This window comes from Salvia hispanica, chromosome 4, assembly GCF_029641045.1.
Source record: "Salvia hispanica isolate PSC_SH4W2 chromosome 4, Shi_PSC_v1, whole genome shotgun sequence".
Classification (NCBI taxonomy): Eukaryota; Viridiplantae; Streptophyta; class Magnoliopsida; order Lamiales; family Lamiaceae; genus Salvia; species Salvia hispanica.
The window spans coordinates 47619769-47644639 of record NC_142695.1 but is presented as its reverse complement, the minus strand read 5'-3'; the positions used below and the strand labels follow the sequence as shown (position 1 = coordinate 47644639).

The 24871-nt window shown below is 35.4% G+C and overlaps 2 protein-coding genes across 2 annotated transcripts; both read right to left on the bottom strand.

Moving 5' to 3' along the window:
- Positions 1-10914: 10914 nt before the first annotated feature.
- LOC148929319 (uncharacterized) lies at positions 10915-11719 on the bottom strand. Its single transcript, XM_089056796.1, has 2 exons — positions 11321-11719; positions 10915-11049 (listed from the first exon to the last, which is right to left on the bottom strand). Exons 1-2 carry the CDS (start codon positions 11717-11719, stop codon positions 10915-10917), a joined length of 534 nt encoding a protein of 177 aa, XP_088912922.1.
- A 7374-nt stretch (positions 11720-19093) lies between these two features.
- Positions 19094-21698, bottom strand: LOC148929318 (uncharacterized). Its single transcript, XM_089056795.1, has 6 exons — positions 21692-21698; positions 21517-21595; positions 21347-21425; positions 20778-20853; positions 19197-20401; positions 19094-19099 (listed from the first exon to the last, which is right to left on the bottom strand). The coding sequence occupies exons 1-6, from the start codon at positions 21696-21698 to the stop codon at positions 19094-19096; spliced, it is 1452 nt and encodes a 483-aa protein (XP_088912921.1).
- Positions 21699-24871: the final 3173 nt, after the last annotated feature.

Genomic DNA, 24871 nt, shown 5'->3' with positions numbered 1-24871 from the left:
TTGGCATGGTGTGATCCACGTCCACCATATTATATTTCCATGTAGTAGTATAAGGTAGAGAATTCGATATTTATCATGAATTTTGAATTGCCCAAATTAGAATTTTGAAAAATGAACTGTTACATGTGTTCCAAACTTTTTATACATAATATTAGCTTTTTTTTCATTTGTAAGACTGTTTTTATTTTCTTCCATTTGTAGGTTTTGTGCCTGATTTTTTGGCTTTAATTTTCAATCAAATTTGGGGAAGGTCATGACTTTTTCTTTGCTTAGGTAAAAAGAATAATTACTGAAACTTCGACGGACTATATATTGTGGAGTCTAGGGCTGAAAATCGTAAATGTTGAACCGCCATTGTGTCGACGTTTTAATGTCCAATTACAGTAAATTAGTATTACCCTAACGTGATCCAAGTAACATATTGATATATGTGCTGTAAATATTATGAGAAATACAAAATTTTATTATTCTCTACATATGTAATTGAAGATTGGAGAGGCTATAATTTCTTAATCTACTTATGGTTACTAAATTCTCAAATTTAGGTCAATCTACGTCGTCTTAGTGGTACTAACTGCTACTGCTAATGTTTTAGAATTTTGATTGTGGTTGTAGTAATTGCCAAAAGTTAAAATTTGCACTAACTACAAATTATGATACGTATACGTGTATACTATCTGAGGCAATTAACTCTATAAAAATTATCAAATGTAAAAACACAATTTATCTTCAAAGGTCAACTACACAAATACTGTGTAACAAACTATATACTCCCTCCGTCTTGACTATATGACACATTTCTTAGCCGACACGAGATTTTAGGAATTTTTAATTAATGTATTTAATTGGAGGGAGAAAAGGTGGGTGGAAATATTAAAATAGAAAAAGAAAAAAAGATGAATATTTTAATAGGAATGAGAAAAAGTGGTTGGATGTATTAATTGGAGATACTGGCGGAACCAGTATAGGGACAAACCCCCGGTCCAGCGGAGGCTTGCCCGGCGCCGGTCGCTCATTTATAGGTAGGAGAAGTTGAAGAGTACTGGCGGAACCAGTATAGGGACAAACCCCCGGTCCAGCGGGGGCTTGCCCGGCGCCGGTCGCTCATTTATAGGTAGGAGGAGTTGAAGAGGTTGAAGGGGAAGGGAGAGAGGGAACACAACGGTGAAAGAAAGAGGAGGTGGAAATGAGTGTGGAGAGACGGGCGCAGAGGAGAGAGAAAAGGGAGGAAGAAAATGGGACAGAAGATCGAGGGGGTGCGTAGAGGAGAGAGAAAAAGTATTTTACTACTACTCCACTATTTGTTAGTTGATTTAGTGTATAAACTCACGGAAGACAATGTGAATTTTTATTTTGAAAATTTTATTCATTCTTAAAAAGATTTGGTACTTTTATAAAATCCTTAAATTTTTTGCATTTTATGTGATAAAATGTCATAATATTATCTTCTATTTATAATTAATTATTATATGTATACATTAATCACTTGTATTTAATTATGTTATTTTCTAATTATCTTATAATATCATAATCTGTATATTTTTATTACTCCCTCCATCCTCAAAGAAAATGCATTTTGGGTTCGGCACGAGTTTTAATAAAATTGGTAAAATAAGAAAGAGGTAGAGAGAAAAAGTAATTAGGCCATGTTTGGTTCACAGGAAAGTAAAGTTGGCAAGGAAAATGATTCCTGGGAAAATGAATCCCGAGAATATGATTCCTAGTAACTTTACTTTCATGTGTTTGGACAATATCAAAATTTTAAATTCATATTTAATTTAAACACCAAACTAAAAATATACTTATTATTTTTTATTTATATAAAAGAATAATATTATAAAAACTTTAATAAATATTTAATTATAAATAATAATTATTATATTATTATATTTATTATTACGATGGATAGTTTAAATATGGATTATCCATCATAATATATGCTAATATAATTATAATTGTAGTTACATGGAGTATTATACTCATTTATTATAATAATAAATATAATAATTATTATATTATAATATTTATGGATATTATAATTGAATAAAATTTAAAATTGCACTATGACTTTATTGATTAATTATTTACTTATAAAATATAATAATAATTATTTATTATATAATTTATAGTATATAATTATATTTTAATTATTAATTATTAATAAATTATTAATTCCTATTATGAATTATTATAAAATATAGTTATAATTATGATCATTTTAATTATAATTATTTATTATAGTGAAATTAAGTATGATTTATTATTTTAAATTGTTTTTAAAATATTGTAATTAATAATAATAATAATAATAATAATAATAATAATAATAATAATAATAATAAAAACTATACTATATTGCTTAAATATGTAAGAATCCTAAAACTGAAAAAAAGAATAATTAAGAAAAGTTAGGATTCAGAATCCTGGAAAGTTGTACTAACTTTCCTTGTTCTCGGATTCTGATTACTTTCCCAGTTTGATTAAAAAGTGAAACAAATACAGGAATTTAAAATTTAAGAAATCAGATTACTTTCCCATACATAATCCTGACAACCAAACATGGCCTTAAAGTATTGTTAGTGGAGAATGAGTCTCACCTCATTAGAGAGAAAAGACTTTCCAAAATTAGAAAGTGCATATTTTTGTGGGACGGAGTGAGTCATATAAAAGGTATTGTTTTCTTTGTCTACAATTTAAAGTTACATTTTGACTCGTAATGAGTTTTAAAGTTATTTGACTTTGTAAACGAAATGAGTGAAAAAGTGAGTCAAATTTGAGTCTTCTTTTAGAGCAATTGCAGCGGTTGAAAAAAAGTCGTCCGTCCGTCCGTGTCAGCAGCACGACGCTGCTCTTAGCTAAGAGCACGTCCGTGCCCCTGAGCACCCTTACGTGGCGCTGTCTGATTGGCCAACGACTTAGCCGTTGGCATATCAATATTTTATTTATAAAAATTCGAAATTAATTAAAAAAAATGTTTTTAAATTAAAAAAAATATTTTCCCACTTCCCAAAAAACTATATCCGTTTTCTACCCGCTTTTAATTTATTTTTCAATTTTTTTTCCTCAGAATTCACATTTTCATCTATAAACCCCCAGTTCAACAAAAAAAAAATCACATTCTCATCTATTCTATCATCTATATTCTTTCATCTTTTTTCTCATATTCTCTCATCTAAATTTCCACCACACTACACAATGTCCGGCTCCGGCGATCACCCCTCCGACAATCGCGGTTGGAACCACGATTGGTTCGACTCCGACTCATTCCCTAGTCCGGCAATGCAATTTTTGGCCCCTTGAGCTTACTTTCATGCGACCTACCAACGCATGGAGTTGAAACCGTTCAAGTACCTCAGTTGTTAGCAGGAGGGGCGCCAACATCCGAAGTATAGGGGCGGCGTAGTAGCATCCTCCTCCAGCTCCTCTAGCAAACGGTCGAGGTCGGTAGCCCTATCCGACGGCGCCTCCGTTAATGTGGCTACCCAGCTTGCCGGAACTAACTTGGGTAGCCTGACGCTGGCCCGAGTAGTTCCCGCTGGCCGCAAGGAAGGAAGAAGGCAACGGCCACCCGCCGTCGCACCACGACTCCATCCGCCCCCGCCCCCGCTCCCGCTCCCTTTGTGCCTCCTCCACCCCCGTACAACTCGCTGTGGGCCAGCTTGGGTCAACTCTATATGAACGATACGTCTAAGATGACTCTCGAGCAACTTGCAACACATGAGGGAATGATCCGGGGTCTCAAGAGAATATTGGGGATAGAGGACTAGTCTTCCACGGTGGTACTTTTTAGTCTTTAATCATGTAATTTTTAATTTGTAGGATTTTAATTATGTATTTTTTTATTTTCTAGGATTTTAATTATGTATTTTTATTTTTTAGGATTTTAATTATGTAATTTTTATTTTTTAGGATTTTAATTATGTAATTTTTATTTTTAATGTATTTTTATAATGTAGAAATGTTTTTAGTAATTGAAGTATTTAAATTGAATAATAGAATGGTGGGACCCTTGAACTTGTCCTTGCGGAAGAACACGGATGTGGGTGTTGTGCTCTTAGCTAAGGACAAGAAGTAAAAGTGGGTCCGTGCCCACCTCCTTGCTCTTATTTAAGAGCACGGATGGGGATTCTCTTATACTCTATATATTAATTTTATAATAGAATATGATGGTAAATAATTTGTACTATTAATTGACAATTCTGATATTGTGACACTAGTAGAATAGGCTATCCGCTCTTGGAGATAATTAGGATATTAGTGCCATGCTGACATATTTGTAGTTAAAGTTCAGCACCGGCTTCTTTAAGTTTCTGGTTCCGCCACTGATTGGAGAGATAAAGTTTCCAAAAAAAGAAAATGTGTCATATTAATTTGCACAAACTAAAAAGAAAAACGTGTCCTCTTAAATGAGACGAAAGGAGTATTACTTATCTACATCATGAACTAGCCTTTGACTAGTTAATTATATAGCTAAAGAAAACAATGAAAATCAATGATATTCAAACAAATTTAACCTTTACATAGTACTTTATACACATAAAAAGCTGAGAATGAAATTCCTTGTCTGAACATGTTGTATACATCTTCAGTCTTCACCATCACGACATCGTTGGCTGGCAAGGCAACCCCTGTTGTGACGGTTCACGAGGTCGCCTTCCTCCGCCAACTTCTTACCCTTGACGTGGTGATCTCTGATGGCTGTTTCGCCCTCGGCCGCCTCAGCCGGCGACAGGAGGAAAGCATTTACCACAATCAGAAATGCCAAGCTCACCGACATCATCTTTGCCATGACTCCTTTTTTTTAATAATACTCCCTCCGTCCCCGAATAAGAGTTACTAATTTCCATTTTGGTCCGTCCTCAATTAAGAGTAGCACTTCATTTTTACCATAAATGGTAAGTAGGTCTCACATTCCACTAACTCATTTCACTCACATTTTATTATAAAACCAATATAAAAATGTGAGTCTCACATTCCACTAACTTTTTCAACCAACTTTTCTTTACATTTCTTAAAACCCGTACCCGGTCAAAGTGTTACTCCTAATGGGGGAAGGAGAGAGTACTAAATAAGTTTCTTGTGAATAGCCGCTTTGTTTTGTGTGCTATATTTATGTTTGCATATGCTTTTAAATTGGTATACAATACTTCTGTTTTAGGTCTAAGATTGGAGAAAATATTCTATGGACTAGGTATACGAACGTAGACATATGATGTGGTATGCCCCACTAATACACTCCATCTGGAAGAAATACACTCCCCACGGAGTTAACAACACAAATTCTTAAATATGGAAACTTTTAATGCCCATATATAAACCATTCATAACTTAAATCTCTCGTCATTTTTCAAATCAATTAAAAAAAAAGTTTTCATTGCCATCAATGGAGTTCAAAGATTTGCCACTTCTTTTTTTATTTCTTTGTTTTGTAATTGTTCTTTATAATTAAGTATTTTGAATTCTACACGTAGGTTTGCTAAAGTTTTATCTTCTTGGTTTTATGATCATTTTTTAACTTAGTATAATATCATTTTAATGGCATAAAAATAAGATTGTGACTTCTTAATTTAAACCTAATAATAGTGGTATTTTAATTGTCTGAGTTCATATTAAACTATACATAATTCAAATCTAATTAATGGGCGATTTAAGTCTTAAAAATTGGATCTTTAATGCGTATATATACTACGCCATTGTATATATTATAAACAAAGAAAATAAAAAAAGTGGCCATTAATAGCAATGAAAACTCTTTTTTTAATTGATTTGAAAAATGATGAGAGATTTAAGTTATGTATGGTTTATATATGGGAATCCAAAGTTTCCATATTCAAGAATTTGTGCTGTTAACTGCGTGGGAGTGTATTTCTTCCGACTGGAGTGTGAATTCCATTTGTCCAAATATTAATAGTGGGACATACCAAATCATATATCCACTTTGGTATGCCTAGTTCATGGAATATTTTCTCTTAATATTGACTATTTACTTCTTGTTCAATGGTAGCTAATTTCATATAAGGGAGTGTTAGGGTGCCACCAACTCTTAAAATAACACCATACTACCATTCCCAGCCAATCATTTGTACACATGGACGAATAATAAGCTGCCACGTGGCAAAAGAAAAAAATCTGAAAAAGACGGCCAACAATATATTGCACACTATACAACAAATTTTCTTGGCCAGCAATATCCAACACGCTATACAACAATCTATAGATTGTTGTGTAGCGTTTATAATATTGCTGTATAAAGTTTATGATATTATTGTATAAGTGGTGTCACGGTGTCACTTTAAGAGGGGTTGTCATTTTAACATCATTTTTTTCACTCATAACAAAAACCAAAATTTTAATGATAATTTGATGGCTATATATCTATCTATATATACATACATTAATATAGGGACCAGAAATTAATGATAATTTGATGGCTATATATCTATCTATATATACATACATTAATGTAGGGGTTAATAGATTAGTGTCCCTCCACTCCTTAGTACATATTGTCAAGAAGAGCCTTCAAACGGCTAGTAGCAATCACCAACACATTGGTAATTTGTATTACAATAAAGAATATGGTGGTACCTAGAATAAGCAATTAATGTATTTGGTAGTCCCTAGAATTAGAGGGATTTCCCATGTTGTAACACCCCTATAAAATGGGGCTTCACTGAACTCTCAATAAACCAGAAAATACAAATCAAATTCCTATTCTCTACAAAGTCTTAGCCACCATGGTTCATCCTTCATACAACGCCTCTCTCGATTACCATCTTTAAGATGGTATCAGAGCAGGTTGCGACGGGGTGGGACTCAGAGAAATCTCATCATCGTCCCAAATATACCTTTCCCGAACCTTTGAAAGCCTGAAAAAAGAACACAAACACTATGTCAGAATCTGACCCAGAAACCCCAAACACAAACCAACCGTTAGTCAATTTCCCAGGGGAATTTGCTGCCCAACTTGCCGAATTCCTCAGACAGATTAATATCCAACCAAAAACCCAAGATCAGCCACCACCTCTACCCTCAAATCAACCAGAATCATTGGGGGAGGTTCATGTCCAAAACAAACTCAATGGGGACAATTACCCCCTCTGGAAGAATCTGATGGAATGAGCCATTGGAGGGAAGGGTTTGTCATCTCACATTTCTGGAGTTACAAACCCTCCCCAAATCAGTGAACCCAACTATCCAAAGTGGCAACAGAGAGACCATTGCTGCTTCAACTGGATAATAAACAATATTGAAGCCAACCTCATCAATGAGGTATCACAATACGCGACAGCTCGAGATCTATGGGAGGGTCTAGCCATCATGTATGGAAGTGGAGCCGATCCATTCCAAGTATCAGACCTGCATAGGCAAACATACAACATGAAGCAGGGGAATATGAGCTTTAAAAGTTTATGGAATAAATTCCAGAAACTCTGGATTTCCATCGACGAAAGGGATCCAAACCCAATGGATACCCCATCAACAACTGAAAAGTACAACAAAATCACTCAGAGGCATAGATTATACCAGTTTCTATGGGCTTTGGATGAAAGGTACGATGCATTAAAGAGAGAGATCTTGAACAAAGATCCGCTACCCACTGTGCAAAGTGCTTACGGACTGGTGAGATGCGAGTCAGCTAATGAACGAGTCTTCAAACCCTCAGGCGACCCACAGGAAGCCAGAATAGGTGCCGGATTAGCAGCAATCAACCGCAGTAGACCACCACCGCCACCCAAATTCTCTGCAATTCCAGCCGACAAGAGTAAACTGACATGCAACCACTGTGGAGGGAAGAAACATACAACGGACACCTGCTTTCACCTCCATGGGTTTCCTGATTGGTGGGAAGACATGAAGAAATCCCGTCAGAATTGGAATCGAAACGGAGGAAACAAGGCAGTAGCGGCGGCGGCATCAACCGGTGGAGATCGAGCTACCAACACCGACAACACGGCGGGCAGCGTCGGTCGTCCTAATACCGGAAGCAACGACAGAAGAAACAGAGAGGAAGAGAAGAAGGCAATCGCGTCAGTTTCGGTCACCAGGGTGTGGTCGGAAGGTAAACCGACACCGGTGACCTCCATCGCCGGTGAATCACCGGCGACCATGGCGGGAGAGGACGAGAGAACGACGGAGATTAGGGTTGGAGAATTGGGGGTGATAGTGGCGGAGATTAGGGTTAGAAAGGGGGTAGGGTTAAATAACCCCAAGTTCCCAAAATTCTATTTCCACCCCTCAGATTCTTCTAAATCCTATTTTAAACCCCATTCTCAACATACCAACCAAATACCCCCAGCCGTTTCGAAAATTCCAAAATTGACCCAGAAAATTTCAAAAACCTTGTTTTTCACCCCAATATACCATGTCAAAATTCTTTTAAAGCCTTAGCTTACTCCACATCCACTAAAATTGGTGAAAAAGAGAAATTATGGATTTTTGACTGTGGTGCCACCGATACAATCTCTTTTGACCCCTCGGATTTCCTTAACATATCCGAGCCCACTAAGACTTACGTCCAAACAGCCGGTGGAGATTTAGCTCGGGTAGAAGGGGCGGGCACCATTAATATTTCTCCAACTCTCCGCCTCTCTAATTGCCTCTATGTTCCTACACTGTCTCATAAACTGTTATCAGTTAGTCATGTAACAAAAGAACTAAGTTGTAAATTGCTGATGCAACCTCGTTTTTGCATGTTACAGGATATCAAGACGGGGACGATAGTTGGGCGTGGCATTGAACGAGGCGGACTGTACTATGTGGATGAGATAGCCCAACAAAGTACGGCGTTACTTACTAATGGACCAACTGACAGGCAGGCTTGGATCTTACATCGTCGGTTAGGGCACCCTTCTATAGGAAATCTTAGATTGATGTTCCCTAAAATAACTTCTAAAGTACATTTCCTTGATTGTGAAACTTGTCATCTGGCTAAAAGTCATCGTCACTCTTTTAAGTTGAATAATACTCGAGTGCTTACCCCGTTTTCTTTAGTTCATTCAGACGTTTGGGGTCTTGCCCCAATCAATGGGGGCCAGGGTCTTCGGTATTTCCTTCTTTTCATCGATGATTTTTCCCGAATGACTTGGGTGTATTTTTTAAAGACTAAATCAGAAGTTTTTGAAAAATTTACTCACTTCTACAAACTTGTCCAAACCCAGTATAAACAAAACATCCAGGTCTTATGATCCGACAACTGGGGTGAATATATCAACACCGATATGAAAACCTTCTTTTCAGAAAAAGGGCTTGTCCACCAAACTTCCTGTGCCTATACACCTGAACAAAATGGGGTAGCGGAACGAAAGAATAGATATATCCTAGAAATCACCAGGGCTCTCCTCATCGACTCCAAAGTTCCCACATCCTTTTGGCCAGAAGCAGTTGCCACTGCTGTTTACCTAATGAACCGTCTCCCAACAGGTATCCTCAACTTCAAAACTCCTATTGATACATTTATCAATCATGAAACCATACAAAAACCAACCACTCTCACTCTTGACCCAAAAATCTTCGGTTGTACGGTTTTTGTCCACATCCCAAAACATGATCGTACCAAATTTTCTCCATGTGCTGTCAAGTGTGTCTTCCTTGGGTATGGGGTAAATCAGAAAGGGTACAGATGCTACGATCCCCTAACCAAACACATGTACACTACAATGAATTGTGACTTCGTTGAGAGTGAATACTACTACAGCCAATCTAGTGGTCAGGGGGAGAGTCAACAGAATAGTCCAGTTACTGACCCACTAAATTGGCTATACATCTCGCAAGAAACCACCCATCAGCCAAAGGAAAATGAGCCAAGGGAAACCAATCATGTCATCGAAACTAGTCCAACAGAGTCAGTAGAGGATACCGATGGGTTGTCTCACTCCACTAGGCAGGTCGTTGAGTTTGAGAATGCCGACCAACCATCAGACCCGTCTTCAATTCCTAAGGTAAATGACTCTGAATTTGATACAGTTTCATTAGATACCACTGACAATGTCAGGATAAACGAAGATGAAGCTAACAGGGAAAATGGGAACACACAACATTACGAGCTACCACATAGAAGCACAAGGGGAGTACCTCCCAAGAGATATTCTCCAGACTGGAAAGGAAGAAAAACAAAATACTCAATGGTGAACATGGCCCAAGGACACCTCACAGAGATGGCTCGAGCATTTGAGGCTGCCTTATATGAGGAAGAGGAAATTCTCCAGACTTTTGAAGAAGCAGTCAAACACAAGCATTGGAGAGAAGCAATGAGAAAAGAGATCGATGCTTTAATGAAAAATGAAACGTGGGAAAGGTGTTCTCTACCAAAGGGGAAGAAACCAGTCGGATGTAGGTGAGTTTTCACCATCAAAAGGCGTGCAGATGGATCAATCGAGAGATACAAGGCGCGATTGGTGGCCAAAGGATATACTCAAGTGTATGGCATTGACTATGACGAGACATTTTCTTCGGTTGCCAAGCTCAACACCATCCGAGCATTACTATCAGTTGCAGCATGTAAAGATTGGCCGTTGCATCAATTTGATGTGACGAATGCGTTCCTCCATGGAGAATTAGAAAAGAATAAAGAAGTCTACATGGCAGTCCCGCCAGGATTCGATGCAGAATTTGGTCCCGAACAGGTGTGCAAATTGAAAAAGACACTGTATGGTCTGAAGCAATCTCCGAGGATATGGTTTGGAAGGTTTTGCCAAGCAATGGTCAAGAACGGGTTTAAGCAAAGTCTTTCCGATCACACACTTTTCACCAAAAGGAGAGGAGATAAGGTAACATGTCTCATCATCTATGTTGACGATATGATTATCACAAGGGATGACATAGAGGAAATCAGCAATCTCAAATCAAACTTGTTCAAAGAATTCGATATGAAGGATCTCGGCCCCTTGAAATACTTCTTGGGGATAGAAGTTCTTAGATCAAGTCATGGAATATTTCTGAGGCAAAGAAAGTATGTTCTCGACCTGTTGGCAGAAACTGGCCTCTTAGACTGCAAGCCCGCTGAAACACCAATGATACCGAATCACGGGTTGAAGATTGTCGAAGGAGCTAAGCCTACGGACCGAGGAAAATACCAAAGATTGGTGGGGAGATTAATCTATCTCTCACATACCAGACCAGACATCACATATGCAGTTGGAGTTGTGAGTCAATTCATGCACCAACCCCAAGAGGAGCACATGGATGCAGCGTTAAGGATAGTAAGGTACCTTAAAGGTACAACTAACTATGGGGTGTTTTTGAAGAAAGGAGAAAATCTTGAAGTTGACGGCTATACTGACGCAGACTGGGCAACCAATTCGGTTGATAGAAAGTCAACTGGCGGATACTTCACATTCATAGGAGACAACCTAGTTACTTGGAGAAGCAAGAAGCAAAAGGTTGTGGCATTATCAAGTGCTGAAGCAGAGTTTCGAGGCATCAGAAGTGGACTCATGGAGATCATGTGGCTTAGGAGATTACTTACTGAGATCGGCTTTCCCCCGAACCGCACGAGCAAGCTGTTATGTGACAATAAAGCGGCTATCAGCATATCTGAGAACCCGGTACAACATGACAGAACCAAACATGTTGAGGTCGATCGCCATTTCATTAAAGAGAAATTGGAAGGGGGAATTATCGAGTTTCCATTTGTTCGATCTGAGGAACAATTGGCAGATATCCTAACCAAAGTTGTGAGTCCAAGGAACTTCAAAGAAATATTGGCCAAGTTGAACATTGGAAATACCCTTGCTCAACTTGAGGGGGAGTGTCAAGAAGAGCCTTCAAACGGCTAGTAGCAATTACCAACACATTGATAATTTGTATTACAATAAAGAATATGGTGGTACCTAGAATAAACAATTAATATATTTGGTAGTACCTAGAATTAGAGGGATTTCCCATGATGTAACACCCCTATAAAATGGGCTTCACTGAACTCTCAATACAACAGAAAATACAAATCAAATTCCTATTCTCTACAAAGTCTTAGCCACCATGGTTCATCCTTCATACAACGCCTCTCTCGATTATCATCTTAACTTTAAGACATATGACATATATATAGCATGATTATACTTGTTTGGTTTACAAAATAAATTAATTATAGACCCGTGTTATTTCTTCGGCCCAGAGAGGCCCGCATTCTTTTATATGGCGTATATTGTTAGGGTAATTAAATCACCAGTGAAGATGAATTTATTTATCTGCATTAAAAATTAAAAGAAGATAATTTAGTTTGATTACCTAATTATCTGCAATGAATTGATTACTAATTACAATTTGTATATTTAATCTAATATGTATACCAAATGGGAGTACTAACTAACGATAATTTAGCCATCTAAAAGTAAATATTTTAACATGATTTTTAATAATTCAAGTAATCCTATTATCCCTTCGTCCCATAATAATTATCATTCTTTTCCATTTCGGTCTGTCCCACAATAATTGTCACACTTCATTTTTTACTATAAATGGTAAGTAGGTTTCAAATTCCACTAGCTCACTTCACTCACATTTTATTAATAACTTCACTCATATTTTATTATAAAATAAATATAAAAAAGTAAGTCTCATATTCTACTAACTTTTCCAACCAACTTTTCTTTATATTTTTTAACATTCGTGTCCATTGATAATTATTGTGGGAAGGAGGGAGTATATATACTACAATGAACTTTAATTTGCTAAGGAAAATGGTTGCATTATACAAATCAGATTTTCGCATCATATATAGGCGATTCACATCTAGTCGGTCAATTTATTCTTGGAAAATCCAAAATTTTAGGCATGAGATCAACCTATTCAATATCACGATGAAACTATCCCACCTCCGTTTTAATCTCAAACTATCGTTTATTGGAAATATATATTTATAGCGATTTTTATGCACTTTTTTCTTCAATACTTTCATTGCATTCATTTTTATTGTTGCATTCATTGAAATTGATTAAATAATCCATTGCATTAACTATAATTCCCAAACGAAAAATTGTAGAGTTGTTGGATAAAAGATTATGGGAAAAAACGCGTTGCATCAAGCCCCTATTATCGAAAGGCAGAATTCGCCCTCGATAAGGAAGTTATTTTTGCGTTGAATATAGTATTATTATCGACAATATAATTATGTTAAGAAGATAATTTAATTTGTGGGGAAACTGATCTCGTTGTATCACATAATATTAGCCATTATGCAATCTGATTCAATAATCACTAGATGTTGATTCTCTATAAAATCAAGATTATATTAATATTTATAATGCACTAATATATAAGAATATTCTTATGTCAGGAATCAGGATCGATTATATAAATACTAATACTCGATGACTGAAAATCTTAGCAATTATAGCAACATACCGAAATTAATTTTCTAAAAGAATACCATTTCATTATCAAGAAATGAAAAACGAATTAATTTCAACACAATGCTGCATATGTAAGGAAATTCCTTTTATCCCTATAAATTTCATGAGTTTCATAGAAAAAAAAACAAGGAAAAATAAGTTTGCAATATTTATATAATAATATCAAAGACATTGAAAAAAGGGCTAAGGTAGTAAGAATGGCGAAGATGGTAGCTGTGGTGGTAATGGTGATGCTTCTTGCTTTTAGCGCTTTGGCTGAGCCGTTGTCTGCACTAGCATGGAAATTACCTAAGCCGGGACCACCACGGCATCGCCCGGGAGTACCCCCTTTCCACAGAGAATGTCGTATAAAAGACCGATGCCGAGGTGGCATTCCAGCCGCGAGGAAGCTCTTGACTATTGTGAAAAATGTTGAGCCTGGAGCTTAGAAGGAAGTTGAGGATTCAATAGACTTTGTATTACTCCTTTTCTTAAGCTAATAAAACAATCAACTAGCTTTGTTGTGCTTGGTTTTATTTTATTTATAGCAATTATATATGATTAAAACTTCATAACATTATTGAGGAACGTAATTTTCATTCTATTCTATTTAAAGTCGATAGTTCTTTTATTTTGTGCGTCTCAATATTAAATTTATAAATATTCATAAGAAAATAAAAAAATCAATATAAAGATAATGATACAAACTTGTCAACAATTTTCAAAGGATGGTGAATCAATTATGAAAAAAAGATTTGCTACAAATAAAGAGAATATATGGAATTGACATGGTTTGCAATAATAAGATTTTTTTACCATAATACATTCATGGCACGTATATCATCATAAATATAGTTACGATATTGCATTGTACAATGGAATATTTTCCAATATATCCCAAAATTAAAAACGAATTAGACCTTGTTTTCTTTTTCCTATATAAATTCATGAGTTTCATAGAAAAAAACAAGGAAAATGTGTACAACATTTCTACAACAAATTGTTTTTTTTGAGAAAAAGGTAAGGTAGCAAGAATGTCAAAGATGCTCGCTGTGATCGTGGTGACGCTGCTTGCTTTTAGCGCTTTGGTTGAGCCGCCGTCCGCACAAGCATGGAAATTAATACCTAACCCGAGAAACGCACCACTACCGATCTCTGGACACCCTTACAACAGAGGCTGTAGTGCGGCAACGCAATGCCGAGGCGGCACTCCAGTCGCGAGGAAGCTCTTGACTCTAGTTAAAAATGGAACTAATTGAGGGTTCAATGCACTTTTTATCACCTAGTAGCTAGTGTTTTATTTTATTTCGTACTATTAGCACTTATGGCATCAATTAAATGATACAAACTCTTGTATCACTGTGTTCAACATGACATTCTCATCAAAGTTTTTAATCCACTAGGTTGTGTTCGGTTTGCAAATATTAATCAACCTCCAATTCAACCTTAATTCCGCTTATAAAAATATTATATAATCACTACTATTAACTTCGTTATTATTAAAAATTGAAATAACTAAAATTAATTAATTTTGTATTTAAGCGTACTCAATAAATGGTGAGTCAAAACTTAACAAAATAAATTGCATCATTCTCTACACCCGGAGATGTCTCCACAGCTAATAAAAATTGCCAAAATTTGTCAATACTCACTAGTTGAAAATACATGCAATTTGTCTCTTGATGTTAATAAAAGGCGTAAGATTAGGCCAATAGTTTAATCTCAATATTGATAAGGTTAGGGTAGAGATGGTCTTTGACGTGGGTCTTCTATTAGTTACGGGCCGCGTTTTTTTTTCCTCTCTCACAAACGGAACTCAAAATTATTGAGTTTGTGAGATTTGATCTTGGCAAATCGGCCCAAACGGTCACAAAGCAGATAAAGGACGAAAATTGCGATTCCTTCATTTTCCGAATAAAACGAGACTCTTAATTCACTCCGAACTAAAACCAAGCGTGAATTCGCAAATTTTCGTTCACTCACCTTGCAATTTTATGGCACTAAATGAATTCAAATCCGTGCATTTATTAGCAAGTAAACCTAAACCTATCAAAAAATTTCATTTTAGTTCCAAAACAGCGAGAAATTGAGTCACAACCGTGACCAATGAGTGGGCCAGACACATGCATTGAACTTATGTTAGCTCTGTTTGGTACTCTTTTTGTCCCAACTAAATTGAATTATATTCCTCTTTGGGATATATCCCAACTAAGTTGAGTCATTTCTTTTTTTAACATAAAACAAAACATCTAATCACTCTCACCATCTACTTTACTCTATGTTTATCTTTTCTACTTTATTCCTCTCTCCTACTTTTCAACACAATTTCTTAATTTCCGTGCCCAAAAATTTTGTCATAACTTAGTTGGGGTGGAAGAAGTAGTATGATTTTTAAGTTTGGTGATATACTGATTTGTAGAGATGTTAATATAGCCTTCAACATGTAGCCCGCTAAAGTTAGAGGCTAGAGTTGGAAAGTTTTAGCCTGATAAATTACAACCTGATTAGCTGCAACCCGAATAGAACTGACCCAAAACTTGATGATCTAGTATGATGGGTTAGACCTAGGTGCAACTATCATCTTTTGCTCTGTTTGTATGACACATAATTCAACCGTTCATTTAATGATTTTCATAATATAAATAACTAAATAACAAAATAACCTGCACTTTTATATTAAATATACATATAGGGAGCACTAGGACGCATCCTTAATCACTATGTATTTGACTGGTCACATTTTAATTTTATCGGTAGTAATCCGATTAGCCCGTTCGAATAGCCCAAAACCCAATCACTTAGGATTAGAGTTGAATACTTATAATCCGATAAAAATCACAATCCAAATTTAGCCCACACCCAATTAACTCACAATTTGGGTAGGGTTAACACGAAACCCACTCAGCTGACCGGATTGACATCCATATTGATATGTGTCCAAGTGAATAAGATTTTAAAGATCATAAAAAATTGGGTTGTGACATATCCCCTTATGTTTGGAGATAGTTGTTGAATTTTCCATTGTTTTGTACTTAAAAATATGTTAAGGTTTATCATTGTGAATTAGGCAAGAATATCTAGCATTTTCAAAACATCCAATCTCAGCCTTCTCTCTTTAATTCTCTGTCTCTATTTTATGGAGTACAAAAGCGTTCGAAGATTTCTCTAGCATTTATTCGTTATTTCGAACATATGAATGTACTAACACTAAATTATATAGTTTTGCTAGATTATGCTATGATGCAAAGAATGTAATAAAACATTTAATACTATATTGATGTAAAGAATCTCATCTCAGGATCTCAAATAGTACTCGACGACTGAAAATCTGAGCAATTTTAGCAATACACTAATCACACGAAATTAATTTTTGAAAAACCACCATTTTAGTATCAACTAGTGTTAACACCCGTGCTATGCACGGGTCATATGATTTTCAATAATGAAGACAATTGGTAAGTAATTTAAAATTTAAAATAAATATAAATACAATATGGAGAAAAATATCAATCTCTGTCCGCGAAGTAGACTATTTAGTAATAGACATATAATTTATAAAAAAATGATTTGTAAAATTGAGTGAAAAAGTAAGACAAAGTAGAATGAAGATATAACGATGTTTATATTTAAGAATGTAGAATATAATTCCGTTGATTAAAATGAATATAAGGAAATGTGCAACTATAATGTATTTTGAGGGCTAATCTTACACAATTACAATATAATAAAATCAGAATTACAAAATAGTAGTTACTACCTCCGTCCCCCAAAATTTGCTACACTTTGACCCGACACGGGTTTTAAGAAATGTAATGGAAAGTGAGTTGAAAAAGTTGGTGGGACGTGGGTCCTACTTTTAAAGTATTAGTTTTATAATAAAATGTGAGTAGGAATGAGTTAGTGGAATATGGGGTCCACTACCAAAAATGGTAAAAGTGAAGTGTATCAAATTTTCAGGGACGGACCGAAATGGTAATATGTATCAAATTTTCAGGGACAGAGGTAGTAACAATTTAACTAAATAAATAGATCATAAGTTTCCACAACAAAAATCACAAAAATAGAAAAATAGAAAGTACAATAGTAACAACAACAACCATGAGTTTATAAATTTTGAAAAACTTCTTTGTAAACAACATTAATAGTAGAATCTCCACTCCTACCAAAATCATCTTTACAAACTAATATCTTCAAACCATCACAACTTGTGACTCTTGATACAGCAACATACAATTGTCCATGACTGAAGACGGGCTTTTTCAGAAACAATCCAACATGTGAAAGCGATTGACCTTAACTTTTGTTAATAGTCATTGCATAAGACACATTTAATTGGAATTGTCGTCGTTGGAATTTGAATGGCAATGATGGATCAGATGGTATTAAAGTCATTCGAGGAATCAACACCTTAAGACCAACATTATGACCAGCCAATACTTGTCCCTCCAAAACATAGTCACCTAAACGTGTAATAATCAATCGGGTGCCATTACACAAACCATTAGAAGGATCTATGTTCCTTAACAACATCACTGGAGTACCAACTTTCAGCAACAATTCATGATCAGGAGTACCTGAACATTTTAAATTATTCAAAAATTCAACTGTATGAATCTCAGCAAAGCCATTTGATGTCAAATCAAAGTTTGATATACTATAAGAGCTCAAATAAACTCGACCTTGAGACTGATCCAATGAACTCATGAATTGATTAACCTCATCAACTACCTCTAAAGTAGGAGCAAGTATTGCACGACCATGCAAAGAATTACTTAACTCATGGGGATTCATATACGAAGGATATATGTTGGAAATAATGGTTCTACGAGGATCTCCAGAATTAGACAAAACAATGTCAGAAGGAAGATGAATAGATACTTCACCATCATTTGGACCACCAATAACCCCATCTCCAATAGAGGCAACCCAAGAGGAAAAAGCCTCTAACTTTGGAGGCTTCATCACCATATTGAACACTCAATAGTCTCATGTTCTTTGTCAACCTCAAAACTGTACAACTCCTCCAAAGATAAGAAGAGTTAACGGTAGCATTGACAACATCTTGCATGATACCATTAGGAATAACTGGTAAAATTTGTCTAAAGTCACCACCAAAAACTACAGTTTTTCCACCAAAAGGTTGGTCCATACTAAACTCATTATATCCACGCATAATATCTCTGAAACTCCTATCCATGGCTTCTATACAATGTTTATGGATCATTGGAGCTTCATCCCATATAATAAGTTTAGCTCTCAAAATGAGCTCAGCAAGTGCACTACCTGGTTTTATATTGCACATCGAATCTTCATTCACATTGATAGGAATCTTAAAGCAGGAATGAGCCGTTCTACCACCGGGCAATAATAAAAAAGCTATACCACTGGAAGCGACATTCAAAACAATATCACCCTTCGAACGAATCCCTGCAGACAATGTCTTCCATATGAAAGTTTTACCAGTACCTCCATAGCCATATACAAAAAAATTCTCCCAGCATTTAAATCGACACTTGACATTATTGTATCATAAACATGAAGTTGTTCATCAGTGAACTTGGATACAAATTCCAAATGTTCTCTTGGTAAAGCTTCACGATCATAACATAACTCATTATTGATCAATCTATTGTCAGGAGTTTCAAAATACTCTGATTTTGGATACGGCATACAACTGAAGTTACGCAAACTTTTGCCAACATTGGCCAACAATTTCTCAACCTCAGCCAAAGCGAAACTCTGAATTTGATCATCATTGAGCATCAAAGCTACAAATACCGAAAAATAGTAAATTAAATTCATGATATAAATAAAAAATCCCTAACATAAATAACAAAAACAAAATTGATTTCACTTATAAGTTACCTGAATGATTTGAAAGTTTTCATTGGTTATAGAGAACATCATCAGACAAATATTTCCAACAACTTGCCAAACTACATCAGGGCGTGAAATAGATTCAGAGGTCAATAAACTAACAAACAATAGTCTTAGGGAATGCGCAGATGCCCAAAAAGAAGCCTCCACAATGCCATCAACATACTCTTTATCGTCATCCAACAACCCCAATGCAAAGTAAGCATCCCGAAATGAATCATATTGAACATCGTTTACAAATCTAATGTTTTCAAATGATTTAGCTCCCTTGACAATATTCAACAAACACCTCAAGTAATACAGATCACCAGAACCAGGAGCAACATAAAACAGCCTTCCAATAGAAAATCGTTGTTGTCTAGGCTGCCAATGATCCGTTTTCCAAACAAATTTGGTTGGATATTCACCATAAGTAAGATCTCTACCTTCAGGATATTTCTTATTTGCTTGCATCCATGCCAAAAACTTGCTTTCATGAATTGTTTTACGATTCAAAACAACATCCAAATCCTCAGATTCCTCAAAAATAACATGCTGCTCATTTGGAAGATGAAAACTCAATCTTTCAACAGAAGGATCCTTATATTGAATTTCAAATCCAAGTATTCTCCAAGCAGCTTCACATGACGATATATATCTGCAATCGTAATACAAACTGACTTCATCCAAATTTTGTTCAGCACCCTCGGCACCAGATTGAAAAAAGGATGTTGTCACACGATCATATCCCTTATTTATGTATTTAAATAAATATTTGATAGATTGTGATTGATTGCACCACTCAACGTTGATATGACCACGATATTTCATTAGGAGAAACCGATTGTAAGGAACAACGTATCTATTATCTAATGGCACACCATCCTTCAAAACAACACGACCATTATCACTATTGTAAACAGGATAACCATCATCGTCAAACGACGTGGACGCAATATATTTCTTTGGAAAATATTTGGAACATCGACCATTAACCATGCACGAAGACGATTTTCGAATAACACCACATGGCCCATGCATCATGAATTCTTTGACATTATCATAATACAGGGAATCAGTTACTGGATCAGGGAGTTCAGCAGAAATAATCTCATCAATGCGCCGAGGCTGAGGTTGTTTGTCCTCATTGCTTAGAAAAAGCAGGATATGAGCATGAGGCAATCCACTCTTTTGAAATTCAACAGTATAGACAACTGCGAGAAAAATTTAAACAACATATTAGTCATCAGAGAAAATAAGAAACATAATTAAACGATGCAAATATAGAATTATAAAAAATGTAACCAAACCTGCTTTGACAGCACCAAATTTTTTTTTTTGTCTTAAGATCTCTTATCATATTATCCAACTTTACTTTTAAAATCCTGCAAACAATATCTGGTCGATGCTCCGACTTCAGCCCCTTAGATTCAACAAATCTAATTATTTCAGGCCACTTAGGATTACATGTAAATGTAATAAACAAATTTGGATACCCAAACCATCTACAAATAGACATGACATCCTGGTAATTCTGAATCATATAGCGTGCACCACCAACAAAACTGGAAGACAAGATCACTCGTTTACCATGTTTGGAGTCATCTGTCTCCCCTTGAAGAACAGCCTCAGCCAAACCATTATACATTTCAGCTCGTAGCTTTTTCTGGTTAAGATCGAATGAATCTTAGTCGTCCACACTCGATCATCGTATAGGCATCCACGATAAATTGTTGAAATAATCGCCGAGAGTACAAAATAATGTTACACTCACCAATTCTCTCATGCAACCGATACGAAAAATATTGTTTTGGGCTAACTTTCTTTCTACGGGTCGAGGAAGAATTTCTACAATTGGAAAAACCAATATCTTCTTTATAACCATCCTAGCCATAAGCAAAAAGAAGTGGATATTGAAGACCAAGATAAGAAGGATGAAGTTCACTAATACGCTTCAGTTGCCTTGATTGAGTCTCAAGAATAATATCTCTATCACCCAAGGCTTCATCAAAATCACCAACCACAAGAACAGCAACCTCATAGACAGAAGATAGGTTATAAGTTCTTCCATCCCTAGTTCTCTTACCGAGCAACCTTAAACTTACATTGGGTTGATTTTCTTGATTAATCTTTTCTTTGACCATTCAGAATGATTGTACCAAAACATTGTTTTCATCCAACATATTCTGAATATCACCAACTATTTCTGAGTGAAGATCATTGTCGGCAACACTTCTCCTGAAAAATCGAAAAATGATTGAATCAAATAATGACAAAAAGTCTTAATTTAATAACTTCAAATTTAAGAGTAGCAAACAGAAAAACATACCCAACAGACTTTATTTTATTATTGACCTCGTTCTCAGTATCATAGATGTACAATTGAGCAAACTTTGGATCGCAACCATCTGAAGGCAATAAACTACCAATTAAGTGATAATTTTGCCCATGCAATCAAAAGATGGGAGGTGAACGACCTGTGTTGATACTATTATCAACCTTACCTCCCATTGAGGTAAATCCAAACATTGAATTGTAAGAATGAATATTTTTCAAATAGTGGGTACTTTTCAAATTGTTAGAAAACATCAATTGACGTAATAATTCAGGAGGAGATATCATATTAGGAATCTGAATATTACCATTCATACAACAATGCGAATATTTAGGATTTGTGGCCTTATATGGTTTGCCCAGACGTTCCTCAAACCAAAAGCATGCACCACAATGTGAACATGTGAACGAAGTGTCACCAATATCCAAAATTCTGTAAAGAAATAAGGCAGTATAAAATTAAAAACTAAAAAAAATGTAAAAGTACCTTGTATATATATGTGCAAACATAGTTGGTAGTTAAACTAAATAATGTAAAAGTACCTTATATGGCTTGCCCAGACGTTCATAATTAATAGTACTGCATTTTTTTTAACAACTAAACTACAATATTGCTAATACAATATTAGAATGGATAATTTATTTCATAACGACTAAATATTCTAAAAATATATAAAGAAAATATTTCAAAGAAAAATACCTTCATTTTTAACCAAACTTGAACTAGCGATAGTACTCTCATTCGCATCAAGTAAATTACGCTCAACATTATCTATGTTGCTCCGCGCTGAGGAACTCTCAACCGTTACATCAACAATACCTACACCAAATATTACATCATTAGTACAATTGTTGTAAACAACACATATTTCAAAATTAAAACAAAAAACTACAAAATGACCACAAATTATATAATGTCGCAAACATAAGTAAATGGATATTGTCTTAATTAACTGTTATACATACTAAATTTTAATTTAATTAAATGAATAGGTTTTAACATTTAAGGAGTAGCCGCGTGTCAATTGCAAACACAATGCATTTTAAAAATAGGGGACCAACATCGTCTCCTACGCCAAACACAAAATCTCACACACACACACACACACTCCATCAAACATGCAATGCCGATAGTTTCTAAAAATCACAAATCGGAGTAAAAAATGAAACCGCTACCCAATTGCCGACACTTAATTGCCCAAACATAATCGCCTATCTGGGGATTTGACAGAAACTCTTCAACTGCCCAAAGACACCAACACTGACGATCGCGCTCAAAATCGATAGACCGGCTACAGAGGTCGAAGATCGGGATTAAAAGAGGGGGCGAAGTGCTACAAAAGTTTCCGATCAACAGCTACAAACTAAAAATAGAATTTCCCAACACCAAAACCGGTGGCCGACGAAGGAGAAGAATGGGAGAAGGAAGAGCTTCAAAGAAATCCAGCAACTAACTAAGACAAAGGTTAATTCCAAGGTTTTAGTAATCCGATTAGCCCGTTCGAATAGCCCAAAACCCAATCACTTAGGATTAGAGTTGAATATTTATAATCCAACAAAAATCACAATCCAAATTTAGCCCACACCCAATTAACTCACAATTTGAGTAGGGTTAACCCGAAACCCACTCAGCTGGCCGGATTGACATCCATATTGATATGTGTCCAAGTGAATAAGATTTTAAAGATCATAAAAAATTGGGTTGTGACATATCCCCTTATGTTTGGAGATAGTTGTTGAATTTTCCATTGTTTTGTACTTAAAATATTGTGAATTAGGCAAGAATATCTAGCATTTTCAAAACATCCAATCTCGACCTTCTCTCTTTAATTCTCTGTCTCTATTTTATGGAGTACAAAAGCGTTCAGAGATTTCTCTAGCATTTATTCGTTATTTCGAACATATGAATGTACTAACACTAAATTATATAGTTTTGCTTGATTATGCTATGATGCAATGAATGTAATAAAACATTTAATATTGTATTGATGGAAAGAATCTCATCTCAGGATCTCAAATAGTACTCGACGACTGAAAATCTTAGCAATTTTTGCAATACACTAATCACACGAAATTAATTTTCGAAAAAACCACCATTTTAGTATCAACTAGTAATTAAAAAGGAATTTATTAGAGCACAATGCTACATCTGTAAGTAACTTTTTTTTGTCCCAATATAAATTCATAAATTTCATAGAAAATAAAACCAAGCAAACAGTCTGCAACATTTCTACAATAATTATAAGTATAATAGAAATAAAAAAAGGGCAAGGTAGCAAGAATGTCGAAGATGCTAGTTGTGGTCATGGCGACGCTGATTGCTTTTAGCGCTTTGGTTGAGCCGTCGTCTGGAAAAGTTATCGGCTACCCTGCGATCGGCGTAGACAACCCTCTTCCACATTACACACCACCAGAGAAGCCTGGAAGCCCTTACCAGAGGGGCTGCAGTGCGGCGACGCAATGCCGAGGTGGCACTCCAAGAAGCAGGAAGCTCTTGCGATATTGAAAAATGTTGAGCATGGAGCACTCCAAGCAGCAGGAAGGATCGATGCTGAGGATTCAATCCACTTTATGTTACTCCTTTTCTTTTATCTATTAAAACAATGAGCTAGCTAGTACTTGTGTTGTGCTTCATTTTATTTTATTTAAACCAATTATATACTATGATAAATATTTCATAACATTGAGGAAAGTATTTTCATGTTATTCTAGTTGAAGTCTCTAATTAGGGAGCATATATGGTGTATTCAATTTGAATACTAGCTATTGAGTTTATTTTTCTCATCAATAATCCGAACAAAAATTACTGGGGCAGGTGCATAAATGTTCCACAATGGCCAAGTCGAAAAATTGCCTTTATTTATGACATTGTATAAAAGGTATCATTATAGATATTCTATCAATCTGCATTCGTATCTAGTGATAATACCACCGTTGAACCAACGTGACCAAGGAGTGGGCTAAAGCCAGACACAGGCGTTGAACTTATGTGTAGTATATGATTTCTAGGATTAGTGATATGTGTGTCAAAATGAATAAGATTTTAAAGATCATAAAAATTGGGAAGTGATATATTCCCTATGTTTCGAGATGGTTGTTGGGGTTTCCTTTGTTTTGTACATTAAATATGTGTAGAGTTCATTATTATGAATTAAGCACAAATTATGATGATTAACAAAGATTGTACATATAAAGTAGTATATTTTAGGTATTTTACATTTACAATAAATTTATAATGATTTATTAAATTAAGGTATTACATAATTAACCTTTTCTGATCATTTAGGAAAAAATAAGCATTCCATAATCAACATTTATCATTTTAGGAAAATATTTCCTACATCTTCCTA

Bases quoted from the DNA above. Each gene is read 5' to 3' on its own strand.
- LOC148929319 (XM_089056796.1), bottom strand. From the start codon at position 11,719: ATGTTCAACTTGGCCAATATTTCTTTGAAGTTCCTTGGACTCACAACT. The intron at 11,050-11,320 runs GTTGACTTTCTA...CCGTAGGCTTAG, and splicing joins TGAATGTGAAGTATCCGCCA to CTCCTTCGACAATCTTCAAC.
- LOC148929318 (XM_089056795.1), bottom strand. The intron at 21,426-21,516 runs GTATGTTTTTCT...TCGATTTTTCAG, and splicing joins AATAAAATAAAGTCTGTTGG to GAGAAGTGTTGCCGACAATG. The intron at 20,854-21,346 runs GTACAATCATTC...GATCTTAACCAG, and splicing joins TGGATGAAAACAATGTTTTG to AAAAAGCTACGAGCTGAAAT.